The 15,452-nt window shown below is 35.9% G+C and overlaps 2 protein-coding genes across 2 annotated transcripts; both read right to left on the reverse strand.

Annotated features, from left to right (window-relative positions):
• LOC147289234 (spermine synthase-like) lies at nucleotides 1-5,293 on the reverse strand. Its single transcript, XM_086234688.1, has 11 exons — nucleotides 5,135-5,293; nucleotides 3,572-3,790; nucleotides 3,392-3,436; nucleotides 3,226-3,302; nucleotides 2,995-3,117; nucleotides 1,609-1,713; nucleotides 1,446-1,518; nucleotides 1,265-1,336; nucleotides 862-1,054; nucleotides 550-679; nucleotides 1-288 (listed from the first exon to the last, which is right to left on the reverse strand). Exons 2-11 carry the CDS (start codon nucleotides 3,759-3,761, stop codon nucleotides 205-207), a joined length of 1,092 nt encoding a protein of 363 aa, XP_086090814.1. The 5' UTR covers nucleotides 3,762-3,790; nucleotides 5,135-5,293; the 3' UTR covers nucleotides 1-204.
• Nucleotides 5,294-9,250: 3,957 nt separating this feature from the next.
• LOC147289235 (protein phosphatase 2C 51-like) lies at nucleotides 9,251-11,477 on the reverse strand. The gene is made up of 3 exons (XM_086236598.1): nucleotides 10,525-11,477; nucleotides 10,110-10,215; nucleotides 9,251-9,815 (listed from the first exon to the last, which is right to left on the reverse strand). The coding sequence occupies exons 1-3, from the start codon at nucleotides 11,266-11,268 to the stop codon at nucleotides 9,463-9,465; spliced, it is 1,203 nt and encodes a 400-aa protein (XP_086092724.1). The 5' UTR covers nucleotides 11,269-11,477; the 3' UTR covers nucleotides 9,251-9,462.
• Nucleotides 11,478-15,452: the final 3,975 nt, after the last annotated feature.

Raw genomic sequence — 15,452 nt, forward strand, 5'->3', positions numbered from 1 at the left:
TAACATAATGTCACAATGCCTATCATATAGTGATTTCCACAAATAATTGTTGGAAGACGAAAGTAGTTTACAGGATAAAATTAAAATCCCACCACTGCCTCAATAGGAGGAGCTCATGAACCCCCATGTACACTTAAATTAATTTGTAAGTAATTACCTAGTTTCTATTCTTCCATGTGGTACTCACTACTTTGACAGAGAGGCTCATCTTGCCGGGGTTGAAGAATCACAGAGTGAGCTCACCTCCCTCCTCAAGAAAGAAGGCAAGGCAAAGGCAGCAGAGTGCATCTGTCGAACAAACTACACTGTCATTTTGCTAAATAAGTAAATTTTAATTCCAAGAAAAAAACGGAAGAGACATATCCTTGAACAAAATGAGGAAAATTCATCGAAGGATATATTTTTCATAGTTTTCTAAAAGCTAAAATAAAATGAGATATTCAGGTTAGCTAAATATGGCTAGGAATCTTGCATATCTAAGCAAAAGCAAAAGATGCAATATAGCAGATTTCTATGTAACTTGACTTGGAAAAAAGAAGGAACTCCTACCTCCGAGTTATAGAATCTAAGTTCTCTTTTATGATTGAGGACTCCTTCTAACTTCTCAATAGAATTGACTGGATTTCTGAAATCAACAGGAGGCCCCTCTGTTGAGCATAACAGAAACCCTATCACACCACTGCATGACAAATAATCTCATGAGTAAGAATGAGTTCGTGGTATCTACCTGGTCTCGGAAAGGTGTTTAGTTGAATCTTATTATTACGGCCCAACTGATTGATGATAAAAAAAATTCCCAATACCAAAAACATTCATGGAGGCAGAATAAATTAGGACAATAAACAGAAAGTACATTGTTACCTTGGATATGTAGGAACACTCGCCCATGCATAATTGACAGTCTCGAATGTTTCGTGGCAAATTGAAATCATATCTTGAATAAGATGTGTATGGAGCCACATACTCTCTGCCATGTTACAGAGAACTCCTCCAGGCCTTAATGCTCTAGCTATTGTCTCAAAAAATGGCTTCTCTACAAGCTCTTGAGCAGGACCTACATCAGAAGGAAACCATACATTTATACTTTATATTCTAAACCTCATGATCACAGGAGTTCATACGAGAGAGAGAGGGTCTATTAGCAGAAACATGTCTTCCAACATATATATGCACACCAGAGCATAACAAACAAATTGCACAAAAGTTCAAAGTCAACCAGTGAGTAAGCGTTCAGAAAAATTCTTGTAAGAATCAAATAACATACCTACAGGATCTGATGAATCAACAATAACAGCATCATACTTCCCTTCAGCTGCATGCCTTAGAAATTCAACAGCTGTCACAATTTTTTTTTTAATGAGATATTGAGACAGACAGCCATATACAAAACCAGTTTGGCGGATTTCATTAAAGAGATGGAAACAAATATTAGTATTAAACATTACCATCACCAATATGAAGGTGGACACGAGGGTCCTCAAATCCAACAGCTAATTCTGGAAAAAATTTCTTAGACACCTAGAATAAACAAACAACAAAAAGGAGCTAGTTACCTCAAAATTTCTTAAAGGTTAAATACATGAAGGGATACATTACATCACCACTTACATCTATAACCAGCTTATCTATCTCACATATATCAATATGCTCAACAGAGGGATGGCGAGAGACCTCCCTAAGAACTCCGCCATCACCACCACCAACAACCAGAACCTGCATCAAGGATTTTAATATATTCAGAACTGTAACAACAACAATAATAATAACACAAATTCATGAGGGCATAAAAGCTGTCCAACTCTACATCTATTCTAATTTACTGAAAAGCTGGCACCTGACTGTTTCCAAGACTCAAACTATCATAACTATGTAGATTTTGAATATTTTAGTATGATAACTTCACATTCAAGGTCATCTTATCTGAGTATTTAGGAAACTCGTTCATAGTCCAAATGATCATCTACAGTTTCATTGCAGCCTAATCCACCCTAAATGTGGCAGAATAGTATCATTGTGCAGGCATAGCACGTAAACTCAGTTCACAGTAGCAGATATAAATTCAGTTCACAGTGCAAACAACGAGCTACAGAATCATAGCAGCCAATTCAATCAAACATAAGGCAGAATAGTACCATGGTATGAGCAAAGCAATATATGTGATGCCTGGATTGTCAATAACAAGGAAGCCAATCCCTTTGTTTAAAATACTCCCAGACTTCCAAGATAGTCTTTGCAATTCATGGTACTGCTAGCAACATGACCATGAGCACATGTATTCAGGTTCAACTCACCATTGCAAGGGAAACCATCTTAAGGTTTCCCACCATGAGATATACCATAATTAAAATCATATCTTATCCAAAACATATAGAAAGCAACAGTCTCTTTAAAAGCAAAAGAGCAGGAAAGACAGTCCATGGAACACAAGCTTTGTCATAAATATCATTTTAAAGAGACTACAGATTATCAAGAATGCCAAAGTTCCATTCTATTTTCATCTTACTACAGATTATTCAAAGGGGCATCTGTAACTGATTAGTTAAGAAAGAAAGATTCAAAACAGTTCTGTTCACTGTTATTATCATCATTTTTTAGGCAAGAAAAAAAGTTTTACTGTTATATCTAATATCATATAGAAGCATGCAGTGGGGAATAAAATCCTTAGAACTGATTGAACAATCATATTTTAACCTGCAGAACATATAGGAACCAAATACCCACTGGCACTCTGTCAACTGAATAACAGATAGAATATGCAAAAGAAAAGTGTTCCAAGAAACCTACAATATGGATGTATGTATATATATATAATGGTCACCAACCATTGGATCAAAATCCAACAGTTACATTCAACTATTGTGACCATGCATTTTGAAGGTGACCAGTGACCTTGTGATCAAGACTATATATGCACATACACATACACACACAGAGATGCATACAAGCACACAACTTGGAAATCAAAAACATGATGGATGGATGAAGTAAAATTACTGTTTTGGGAGAGGGAATCGAACAAAGAGGTAGATGAGCTATCATCTCCTGGTATGCACATTCATCTTTCTCACTCAGCTGGATAATACCATCGAGTACAAGCACTTTACCATATGTTGAGGACTGCGTAAAAAGAAATTCACATCGATGTTAACATAAATAAAGACTAAAGGAAGGAATGTAAGGGATATTAACAACAAAAAGTAACTCTCCCAGCTGAGAATGCCAAACCTCAAAAACAAAAATCTCTTGGAACTCCGACTTTCCCTTGTACAGAATATTTTCTACTCTCAGTGAATGAGCCTCACCTTTACAAATGAAAAGAAAGAAAAATAAAAATGAAAAACAACTACAAAATGAAAACATGATAATGTACATGCATGCAACTTCTGCCTACCAGGCCACATTGGGTTGTTGAAATAAACCTTTTTCCTAGCCTTATCTGCAATTAAAATTTAAAAACCAAAAAAAGAAAAGAATAAAGGAGGTCAATGGACAACAAGACTGTATTACTTTGCTGACAGGAGACAGCAAAGTTAAGTCAAATTACATAGGGCAAAAAATCACAGATAATGACCAGAGCGAGACTGGGATTCTGAGAACCACCCAGAAACAACGGTAGAGTGACATTTTGCCTCAACCTCAGGGGCTGATGCCCTAGCCTTCAAGCAACAAGAAGGGATGGCCTTCTCTGAACCATTCCCATTACTCGCCTTCCCATCCATAGTCTTCTGGCATTCCAAACCTCTTCCTTTGCCGCCCTCCATATATTATCTTTTTCTTCTCTGTCTCCAGTCTTTGACAATCAGTAGATATTCATAAGTAATATATTTTGGAAAATAAAATATTCACAATAAAAATCATCTTAGAGAATCAATTACAATTTCTCACACAAACACATGCACACGTTTTGCACCAAGTTAAAGCATCTATCTTGTACAATAAGAACAATACAGCCACCGAGACCAAAGGTTTGGTTTATATAACAAGGAACAAAGGGCATACCAGAAGAACTGACAAAAACGACACCAAGCAAAAGGGTTTAACTTATAACCACACCCCTGATTAAAAATTGAAAGTTTTAAACTTTTTGTTCAAGTAAACTTGATTTGCAGATCCATCTTAACTGAGAATAGGTAGGCCAAGATCATAATCAGTGCAAGATACTTTCCATTCCAATACCTAAATTGTATTGCATGTGGACCAAATAAAAACAAAATCATATCAGACTAAACCAAATAACAAGGAATGTTCCTGATAAAAAAATCATTTATCTGCCAATTAAATTTGTGTTTTACACGTCAATCACGAAAGGAAACAAAAATTACACCTCCACTCCAAGGATGAAAGTATCATCTGAGATTTATTAAATTCATTTACTGGGCCCCAAATAATATTCACAACATAAAGGAATTAAATTTCTCATTTATACCATTTCCAGCATTACCTCGGAAGCAAAGAAAAAAAATTAATTTAAAATTTTGCAATCAAACACCGCAGAGTAAAGTATTAAGAAACAGTCGAATCCAAACTTAAAGCCTCTACCGACAAGTGCAAAAGCAACCAAAACGGATTTAAAAATTAAAAAAAATTGATATATATTTCAAATTGGACTTTCATTGCAAGAAACAACAAAAAATTTTATTTTCCTCGAAATTCTGTTGGTTGCAGAGAAACCGTTCGGAAAAGAAAAGGCCAAAGGGAGAAAGAGCATACGTTTTGGCCGTTTCAATAATTAAACAGTAAGTAGCGTTTCAGTTACACTTCCCGATCAAAAAATGGCACATACTCGATTTTCGTGCTCTGCACAGAACTTTTCCGGTAAACAAACAAGAAGCTAGGGTTTAAGTCTGTGACAAAGAAAATGGACCCGAAAGCAAAGGCAGAGACTGAGAGCATTACTCTGTTTCGACAAATTAGGAAAATTCAATTAACAAATGAAAAATTAAAAGAGAAAGAGAGAAAAGCCACATTTCCTTCAAAACATTGCAGAGTGACAAAGATTTCAAAGAAAGAAATAGGGAACGGTGTGTTGCGTATAGCATATCGATGTATAGAGAGAGAGAGAGAAGCAGAAAGCGATAGATATAGAGAGAGAGAGAGAGAGAGAGAGAAAGAAAGAGTGATCTTGCATTCTTACCTGACGTTGATGACAAAGAAGTTGGGTGTACTGAGAAATTTGGCGAGGCCTCAAGTGAGCGGGAAAGAGAAATACTATAACAATTCCACCTTCTTCAGAGTCTTCTAGTCTCTGTTAATAGTCTCTCTGCCTCTCTGCCTTCTCTTCTCTGCTGCCTTATTTCAGTTTGGACGAGCATACCCAATTATATATACCATTACTTCTCCATAATTTTGTAATGTTTTCTTTGGTAAAATATAATTTCTAATGTAATAGTACAAAATTTTGACCACACATTTAATACCGTTTGAAAAAAAAAAAAAAAAGACCACACACTTAATGAAAATCTATCTAATCGATGCTGTCAATTGAAATCAATAAAACTACACTTCCTATTGACAAGTAAGAGATTGAAAAAATATTCTCTTTCCATATTCCAATATCACTTAATTGATGAAATTTGTTTATTAAATAATGTAATAACATTTTGACTATTTAAATTTGAACTCATTCTTACTCCGAATAATGTTACAATTTAATGAGACAAACCATAGCCCATAGGTTTGACCCGTTCTAACCATACTTGATGAGGTAATTAAGAGTCTAAAAATGTTGGTCACTATATGCTTTCCGATCATCTATTTCTATTATGAATCATGATTGCTTGATTGGACAGAGTTTGGTTTTCTTTTTCTCGAATTTGACAAAATGCTCATTCACTTTCTTTCCATCCCAAATTCCCAACCAAACTTCAATATAACCCCACGATTTGATTGAGTATTTGGGTGGTTTATGCTTATGTTTTCGTGTATATTTATTAGTACCATCAAATTTGGTAATAATTTACATAATGGTCAAATATATTGAATATTGGTATCATTTTAAAATCTCAAAGACATATTTTTAATAATATAATTATTCATGAAATTTAAAAAATTTGATTTATCAGTCACTCATTAAAAATATAGCATATTTTAATTTGAGACAAAAATTCGACTCTTTAGTGTTTACTCTCAGCACCAACCACTAACCACTGTAGTTATAATAAACATCACTCTCACTTCCAGCACAATTTAACTACTTTTATTATGTCCAAAGTTAGCTTTCACTCTCACCCTATCGCTAAGGAGAGCCTTATACTTTTATGATTAGACTATGGCCATATGGGTGGTGTGGGTTTGATGGTAAAATTTCCATATATGGCCTCTCAGTTTGATGAACGATGAACGATATAACTTATAAGAAACGTGAAACAGGTGATGTACGTATAAAAGGATAGGAGGACCATAAGGTCTATAACTGATAGCCTGATGGGGAAGTTGAATCTAACCCTGTCACCAACTCACAAACATTGGTAACAGATAGCAATTTCTCATTCTAGATAGCTTTCCTCTTACGTCTGCATCAATCTAACTTATTAATAAATTATTAATGTGACACAAGACTAGGACTACCCCAGCTTCGCTGGTTTTATTAATTCATGAACGTGAATGAACACCAAATAAAATAATGTGATGCATATGCATGCTTCTTTCACTGTTGGAGATCTTTTCTACAATCTTTTAGTACGTGGCTCAAATCAAAGGGAACCCCATTTAGCTGTTTTTCGTGAATACTTTCATTTTCATCATTTTCGTGGGTCGTGGCCCCACTCTTAGAAAATCAATTTTTCCATCAATTGGTCAGCACAGCTTTAAGCTTTGGCCCTCTCAACTTTGAAATATTGTGAAACACATAACTTCCCTTCCCCATTAACAGTTTGTACACTGCTTACTTTACATAAACATAACCCACCACATTGCACCCATTTCGACATGTTAATTTGTTTCTTTAGATGAAAAAACAAAGACATGCTTCTATATTTTTGCCGGTTTGAACGTGCAACATGCTTTTTTTTTTGTCATAGCAGAAAAGAAACAAAGCAATGAAACACTATGCTATGCTTTTTTACTTTCATATGCACCATTCCTTTGAGATGGAAAGACACTAAAGTAGTGGTGGTGGTGATGATGGTGGTTTGTTTTTTTTTTTTTGTAATTTTTACTATGTCTAGCTTGCAAATTCTTGATAACTTTTGCGACCCAACGTACAATTGGATACATGTACGTAACACCCTTAAATGGTCTATTTCACAAATCAATTCCAATTTAGAAATGTTTTTCTTTTTAAAAGTTGCCCTTGTCATTTTGGGTTGTTAGTCCAAGCAATTAAGGGTTATGCCATCAACTTTATTAAAGCATAGCTTGAATGATAAGGTGCAAGTAAGAAACAAATTCATTTTTTCGGTTAAAGAAAATTAACAAAATAATTTTCACTTGTATAAATCAAACAGAGTTGCTAATTAAACTAACGTTGATTTTTCATTAATTGGCCAAGCAAAAGATGAGTCGGTCTTTGATCAACATGTGTCTTAAGAATAAAAAAAGCATCATATTTATAGCAAAAGAATGATAAGCTGTCATGAGTCATGAGTCATGACTCATAGCAAAGTACCTCATAAACGTTAAAAAACTATGGACCAATGATAACTAGATTATGGAAAATCCTATTATAAGATTGTTAAAGAAAACGGATGGTCACAAATCCAGGACGCGTGTCCTCATAAGCCTTTGATAAATTACAAGTTTACAACCACAATAACTTTTTTTTTTTTTATCGCCAAAGCATAAAAAACAACCTCAATGACTTTAATTACTATTGCTTTAACCATAAAATTCATTAATTAATAAGCTGCAGACACACGCATTTGTACCATTCTTTTCCGTTTGCATAATCATCACTTCTCCACTCTTTTTTTTTTTTTCTTATTTCTTCTTTTTGAAATCACTTTGTCTTTGACCCATGATAGCCTAGAATGTTGTTCCCACGATTTTTCAAAGAAAAAAATAAAAGAATGTTATTCACACGTGCTACAAAAAATACACGTGTATTAAGGTCCTTTGAAAGTTCTTTTTTAGGTAAATTTCATTGAAACTTTTATTCTGTAGTGACAACAAGAAAAACTCAAATCTTAGATAAGGATTTGGGAAAATCCAAATTCATCATCCCAAGAATAGTTTTTTTTTTTTTTTGAGGAAAAATATGGGTCAAATTTAAATGCATTGTGAGTAATTCTACAGTCCTTCTAACTGCGCAACTCAACTATTATATCTGATTAACAGCTTGAAAAAAGTTACAAACAAATGTCAAAATAGATAAGCAAGAAAAAATAATACTTATTCAAATAAGATACACTTGGCAGAATATTTAAATGTGTGAATAGTGGATATAGTATTGCTTTATGGTGGATGATGCCATGTATGTAATAAGGGTGGTTTGTCACTTTAAAGGTGTAAAGAAAACATAACTTTTTTTTAAAGCTAATAGATCAAAGTATAAAGTATTAAACAAGTATGTAAAAGCTAGCTATCGTAAGTTCACAACATAAAAAAGGAATTAACATATCATTATTTCCTAATCTCGAATTAAAGTGTATATCTTTTTGAAAAAGTAGAGAAGCAGCCTGAATTGAAAACCATGCCATATGGGTTGGTCATTCGTGCAAGATGCATATAATTAAATTAATTTTCTATCACAGCTCAGCATACCCAAAATTTTGATATATATATATATATATATATACAAAAATTCATATGATTTAGCAATCAAGTAAAGCTGGTGAAGGCCGGATCACCCAGTCCCAACCATGGGTCAAGGTTAATTAATTACCATTAAGGGAAATAATGGTAAGCTAAGCATGATTGAGATGACAACTGGACCATGCATCCTTGGATGATAAATGACAATTGTACCATCCTCACTAGAAAAATATTGCTCATTCAGCACATGCAATTTTTAAACGTGTTTTTCGAGCTTAGGGGAGTACAGATTGTAGTGTTGTGCCAAACATCAATGTATAGGAAGTTGGTTGCAGGCTTGCAGCTAGCCATACTTCTCATGACTATGGGGCCTCACGCTTGGACAATTGATTGGACCTAGGGTACCCTACAACTGGGCTACAAGTGTACTGTGCGGCCTTCCTACTTTTTCAGATTTTATTTAGCATTAGATCAAAACAAGAAAAAAAGGCTAGCACAAACAGATGAAATAGAAATCTGACCATATAATGAGTAATCGATAATTCTACAATTCCTGTAATTAACATCCCAATCCAATTGACCCCAAATCTACTGATCAATCTTTAAGTAATTAAATTCTCCAGACAGAAATATTTCATATATGCCCGATCTCCTTTCCAAAACCAATTAATTAACAGCATCAATTCAATTAATTTTGAACGCATAGATTAAGGGCCGGTAAAGTGTATACATATGGCCTCTAAATCTAATAGTAACTGAAAAATGTGGTGGCTAGCTAGAGATAGGTTTAGGTTTAGTGAGGTCGACCACAATGACACTAATGTTATCTTTGCTTCCTCGAGCCATAGCTAGCTCGGCCAAAACTGCTGCTGCCTCAGATGTATTAGTGTGGCTTTGTTCATCATAATTCAGGACATTATGATGATGGTGATGATGTATGGAAATTCTCCTGAATGACAATCGGCCATGAAGGCACTTGTTCACAACCTGACATGCAAGCTCATTCGATATAACATCCCACAGGCCATCGCTAGCAAGGATCAAGAACTCATCATCTTTGTCACTTCGATTCGTCACCGTCACCTCTGGTTTTGATATCACATATGGCCTCAGGTATTGATCACCTGCAATTCATGAAGGGATTACTGGTACCAACATTTATTTAATTCCAAATTAATTCCAAATTTGCAAATATCTAATTAATGTTCGTGTGTGAGTCTGTTGATCAATTTATAGTGTTGATATGTATGCTAGCTAGTAGCTACAATTGAAAATTGGGTCATATAAATAATTAATTGCGCACATGCCCAACTGCTCCATTAATTAGGGGGAAACCAAAGCCTTACACGTACTGAATTATGTATAATTTCTTTGCTTTGGTTATAATTGCCTTGTAGCGCAGCAGTGCGTACACGTACCTATGGATCTGGAAGTGGCAAGCACCCCAAGAACACGGCTTCCGTTCCAATTTATGACCCTTCCACCCGCGCCTTCAATTCTCTTCAACTCATCCACTCTGTCAGGCTATGCATATGCACATAATTAAGATTAATTGTCATCAACATTGAACACCAATATTGGGCAAATTAAATAGCTTAAGCAATTAGCAAAAAGAAAAAAATTAGCTTAATTAAGTTATAATTAAAACCTGATTTAATTATAAATGTATAATGTGTATCAAGCTGAAGCCCTCTGCCTTGATCATGATAAGAGCATCTCAAGATCAGTAGGGAAAGGTTACATTCCCTCTAATCTAACCAAGAAATTAAAGTACATACAAATTGAAACCCCAATGCCTTTAAAATGACTTGGCAAAGACAAATATTTGGTTACCTTATGATCAGTAGACAAGGGCAAGGCAACACCACCTCTTGACAAGACTGCCCTACTATCCCCACAATTGGCCACCACCACCTTCTCCTGCGTCACCACCGCCACCACCGCCGTAGACCCAAGCGTCCTCGCCGCCGCAATCCCACTCACCTCCTCATCCATTTTACCAAAACACCCCTCCATCACCCTCTCCCAATCAACCTCTTTCCCTGATCTCCCTCCTCCTCCTCCCTCCACCTCCCTCTCCACCGCCTCCGCCACCACCTCATGTAGCCTATCCCGGCAAGCCCTCGCCACGTCGGGCCCACCGTGCCCGTCATACACCCCAAAAAAGTCGTACTTCCCACCTCCCTTCACAGCAAACCCTACCTCGGCTCTCACCGCATCCTCCATCTCCCGACTCCTCCCCATCACCGATACGACGCCGTACAAACTCTCCCTTGTTTTGCGTGTTTCGTCTCCGGAACTCGACAAAACGACATCGTTTACATTTCCCGACGGTGAGAACGATACTGATAATATCTTCGTCGACTTGCCAACATCTTTATCTTCTTTGTCCAACTCCACTTTAGTACTCTCACTTTGGCGATCTCCGGAGCCATGTTCCTTGTTGATCTTTGTTTGACACGTGTACTTCAGTCGCCGGACTCTTAGTCGCTTTCTGCTGCGAGCGCTCTTCGTTTCGATAACGAAGCTATGTCTCATCTCGCCGGAGTCTAACGTCATTCGCTGAAGTTCCTTCATTCACCGACGGAAACTGAAAGTGAGGGCTTCAGCCTCTGCCTCATGTGCATGAAAAAGCTGAGCGACAAACGCAGAGAAACGACTTCTGGTATGGAAACTCACACAAGCTTCGAATCTCAGCCGTTGATTTTTTAGGTCCGTTTAGATTCGCGCCAGACGTGATTTTATGGACCACTGACTTAGATTTTTCACGAGAGACGTGGGCGGCTCAGATTTAATCGTAGACACGTGGAGCAAAGGACATGCCCTCTAATGATTCGGATGGGTGGCAGATTTTGTGCAGGTGGGCCCGGCTTTGGTCTCTACAAGTGAGTACGTGGCGGGTCGTGATGTTATGCGGTGCGTCTTTTGCTTTTCCATGTTTTTGGCTATGATAAGGATGTACTAGTGGAAAAAGTGGCGACACGTGTCGGAGTTGGACCTCGTACCTTGTGCTCTTGCCGATTAAAGTATGGCCTACTTGTAAAAATTAATATAGAGGGATAGGAAAATATCTAAGTTTATTTGGCACGTGGGCACATCTAAGTGGAGTGGCAAAGGTCACGTTAGGAGAGAGGAATTCTGACTAATTTAATTATTTTAATATTTAATGAAATTGGAAGAAGAACAATTTCTAAAAAAAAAAAAATTTAAAAACATGACATATATTTTTATAATTATTTTATTTTAGGACATTAATTTTGATTTGTATTAATGAATAACATATACTTATAATTTGTGTCAATGTGGTACAATCTGACCCGTTTAAAATAGATCACGTGCAAATGCACTTAAATCTATTTTTAGGGATATAATAATCATTAGGGTATTAAAACCCAAAATCATAATTTATTTCTAATTTTCCCCAAACAACCGCAACTATCTTTTCTCCCTTCCCTCTCCTCCCTCACCGTGACTCTCTCTCCCTCTCTCTCTCTTCGATAAACGCCCAGAATTTATTAGACACCCAGGCTTCTTTCAACCATAATTTATTATTGAACCCACCCCCCAGAACATAAAATGAAAGATAACCTTAGGTTCAATGCAGCATTCTTGACGGAACATTGCATGCAATTTTTGGTAGTTGAGATGAAAGACAATTTAATATTGCTTTTCTTCACTGGTGCCCTACAGATTACATAGATACTTCACAAGTGTAAAAAAATAATTGGAAGAATAAATGTGAAATCAAATTTAGATAGACTTGTCAAATTTGCATCCATGTTCATTGACAATGCACAAAATCCCTACACATGCATATATATTTTGATTTTAGGGGGTTTTAGATTCTGCAAGAATTTTGTGAAATCAAACACATAAATAGCAAGAGCACAATCAGAGGAGCAAAACCAGTACAGGACTAGCGACCAATAGTGGCCGGAGTCGCTGGAAAATGGAGGGGAACTGCCGCGGGTTTTGCCTCTTCGATTCGTCGCAACGGGAGGTCGATTGGACTGGGTGATAGCATCAGATGGTTTAGCTTGAGGAGAGGAAGCTTTCAGGGGTGGTGAGGAGTCGCAACGCCGCCGGAATTACAAAATCGCCGACAAGGGCCCGCCGACTAATCTTCTTCGAAATGCCGCCGACGGCAGTCGATGGGACAAGGTGAATACACCCATGTGTTTGCCGTGATGAGAGGAGGAGGAAGAAGGTGGTTTCATGCCTTGTCGTCGCCGGAATCGAAAAACCCACCGGCGAGTAGGGGTGGGCATAATAACCGACGCACCGAAAAACTGAACCAAACCCACCGTAAAAAAACCGAAAAAAAACCGAATTGACCGAAAAGTCAACACCGTAAGAGAAAACCGAACCAAACCGTATATGGACGGTTCCGGTTTCGGTTTTATGCTCATTTAACCCGAACCAAACGGAACCAAACCGAGTAATTTTTTAAAAATATAATTATATATTTTTATGCACATTTTATACATTTTTGTTCACATTTTATACATTTTTATACACATTTTATACATTTTTATTTTAAACCCTAAAATATATTTTATATAACCCTATGAGTTTAATATTATATATAATAATGTTTTAGTTAGGGCTGGGTCGGTTTGACCGAAAAACCGAGATCGAACCCGAAACCGGCCCAATCGATACCGAGAATAACCGTACTGGAGAAGAACCGTACCGAGATATCGGTTTGTCAACCGAACCGGTATGTTCGGTTTAGGTTTCGGTTCTCAGATCTTAGAACCGTCGGCTTACCGAACCGAACCGAATGTATATAACATTTAATTTAAAATAATACCATTTTATACATTTCTAATTTTCTATACCCTAAAATACCTTTCTATAATACATTTATATACATTTTTATAATTTATAAAACATATATAAATTTATAAACCCTAAACCCTAAAGTCTAAACTCTATTGTGTGTTTTAAAAATTTTAAATCATATACCTTATATCTTATACCCTAAGACTATAATTCATACTTTCATAGTTGGTATATAAGTATATAACTATAACAATGTCTAGGATATGGTATAATATGGTATAATATTAGAATATGGTATATCACTATATATGCTATACCCTATATACCCTAAGGTTTAGGATATGGTATAATATTAAGGTTTAGAGTATTTTTAATTAGTTTTTACATAGAAATGTATTATATAGATTATATAAAAATGTATTTTAGGGTATATAAATGTATTAAAAGTAAAAACTCCAAACTCCAAATCTCAAACCAAATCTCAAAATACCCTAATGTCTAAATTAAATTAATTAATAAAATGAAATAAGACTTAATCAAAATAACCCTATTTTTTTTTTTTTAAGAATATAAAATATAATGATTAAGACCTCTTTTTTTATTTAATTTTTAAAATACATGGCATTCTTTGATTGGATGTTCACATTCTTACTATACCCCCTACCCCATGGAATCTTAATTCCCACAAATAACAAAAAGCTTGAATGACGTAGGTGGCTTTGATGGCTACCAAACAATGGCCAATTGAAAAGATTTTCAGATGCCATTCTTGGTTTTTGGAGCTGTCCTTCTAAATACTGCAGAAAGCAATTACTTATCCATATAATAAAATCTATGGGCTTCGCATCTCATATATTGCAGTACTGATCATTAGCCTAGCTATCAAGCCATCATCTCTGAGCTCTGCATCATCTCCGAGCTCCGCCTTCATCTCCGATCACGGCCAACTTCGATTTCTGGAGAAGAACTTGCAAAGATCTGTTGCTGCCCCAAGTGCTCCTCTTCTCCCTTTCTCCTTTTTCTCTCTGATGCGATTTCTCTCTCTCTCTCTCTCTCTCTCTCTCTCTCTCTCTCTGCAATCTCGCTTTCTTTGTTTCCGGTCAGGGTCCATTCCGAGCTGAGCCGACCGAGAATTCCGGTCTAACAGAGTGCCGGTTTACCGACATTCCGGTACCGGTCTCGGTAACCAAAATGGCCAACCGAGGGGGGTTCGGTCGGTACACGGTTTGGGGTTTTCGGTTCGGTAACCGTACCGAACCCACCCCTAGTTTTAGTATATAATGTTAGTTATATCTTATATAATAAAATTAGTGTATTCTATTTCTATATACTCTATAGTCTATAGTCTATATAATAATGTTTTATGCATATAGAGTTATATATAAACCTAGTATATAACTATATAGTTAGTAACTTAGTATAGTTAGTTATATATAACTATATAGTTAGTAACTTAGTATATAATTGTATATATACTACAATAATTATATATAACTATATAAGTAATATATAATTATAGTAGTATACTAGTATATACTATAGTAGTATATAATTATATATATACTATACTCATTACTCTATAGTAGTTATATACTTATATATAATCTTATATATAGTTATAACTTATAACCCAAATTTGCCCAAACCCCAAACGAAATCTCAATCTCCCCAAACCTCAAACGAAGCCCCAAATAAAATAAATTAAAAAAACCAAACAAATAGACCAACAAATAGATTATATAATATATATAGTTACAGATTATAATCTTATATTAGATATAACTTATAAGTTATAACCCCAATTTGCCAAAACTCCAAATGAAACCCCTACTACCCAACCAACAAAATAAGCAGGTTATATTTATTTTAAAACCGTGCATGCACCGAACCAAACCGTTTTTACAATGGTTTGGTTTGGTTTGGTTTTTCTCTAATTTATTCGGTTTACAACACCGAACCACACTGAGAAAACATTT

This window comes from Dryas octopetala, chromosome 3 (assembly GCF_963921425.1).
Source record: "Dryas octopetala chromosome 3, drDryOcto1.1, whole genome shotgun sequence".
Taxonomy (NCBI): domain Eukaryota; kingdom Viridiplantae; phylum Streptophyta; class Magnoliopsida; order Rosales; family Rosaceae; genus Dryas; species Dryas octopetala.

What these genes read in the sequence shown, in the direction of transcription:
- LOC147289234 (XM_086234688.1), bottom strand. Translation starts at nt 3,761, where the DNA reads ATGGAGGGCGGCAAAGGAAGAGGTTTGGAATGCCAGAAGACTATGGAT. An exon ending in CAACAACCCAATGTGGCCTG is followed by an intron (nt 3,303 to 3,391) that starts GTAGGCAGAAGT and finishes TCATTTGTAAAG; the next exon opens with GTGAGGCTCATTCACTGAGA. An exon ending in CCACCTTCATATTGGTGATG is followed by an intron (nt 1,337 to 1,445) that starts GTAATGTTTAAT and finishes AAATTGTGACAG; the next exon opens with CTGTTGAATTTCTAAGGCAT.
- LOC147289235 (XM_086236598.1), bottom strand. Translation starts at nt 11,268, where the DNA reads ATGAAGGAACTTCAGCGAATGACGTTAGACTCCGGCGAGATGAGACAT. An exon ending in CCTTGTCTACTGATCATAAG is followed by an intron (nt 10,216 to 10,524) that starts GTAACCAAATAT and finishes GCATATGCATAG; the next exon opens with CCTGACAGAGTGGATGAGTT. An exon ending in TGCCACTTCCAGATCCATAG is followed by an intron (nt 9,816 to 10,109) that starts GTACGTGTACGC and finishes CATGAATTGCAG; the next exon opens with GTGATCAATACCTGAGGCCA.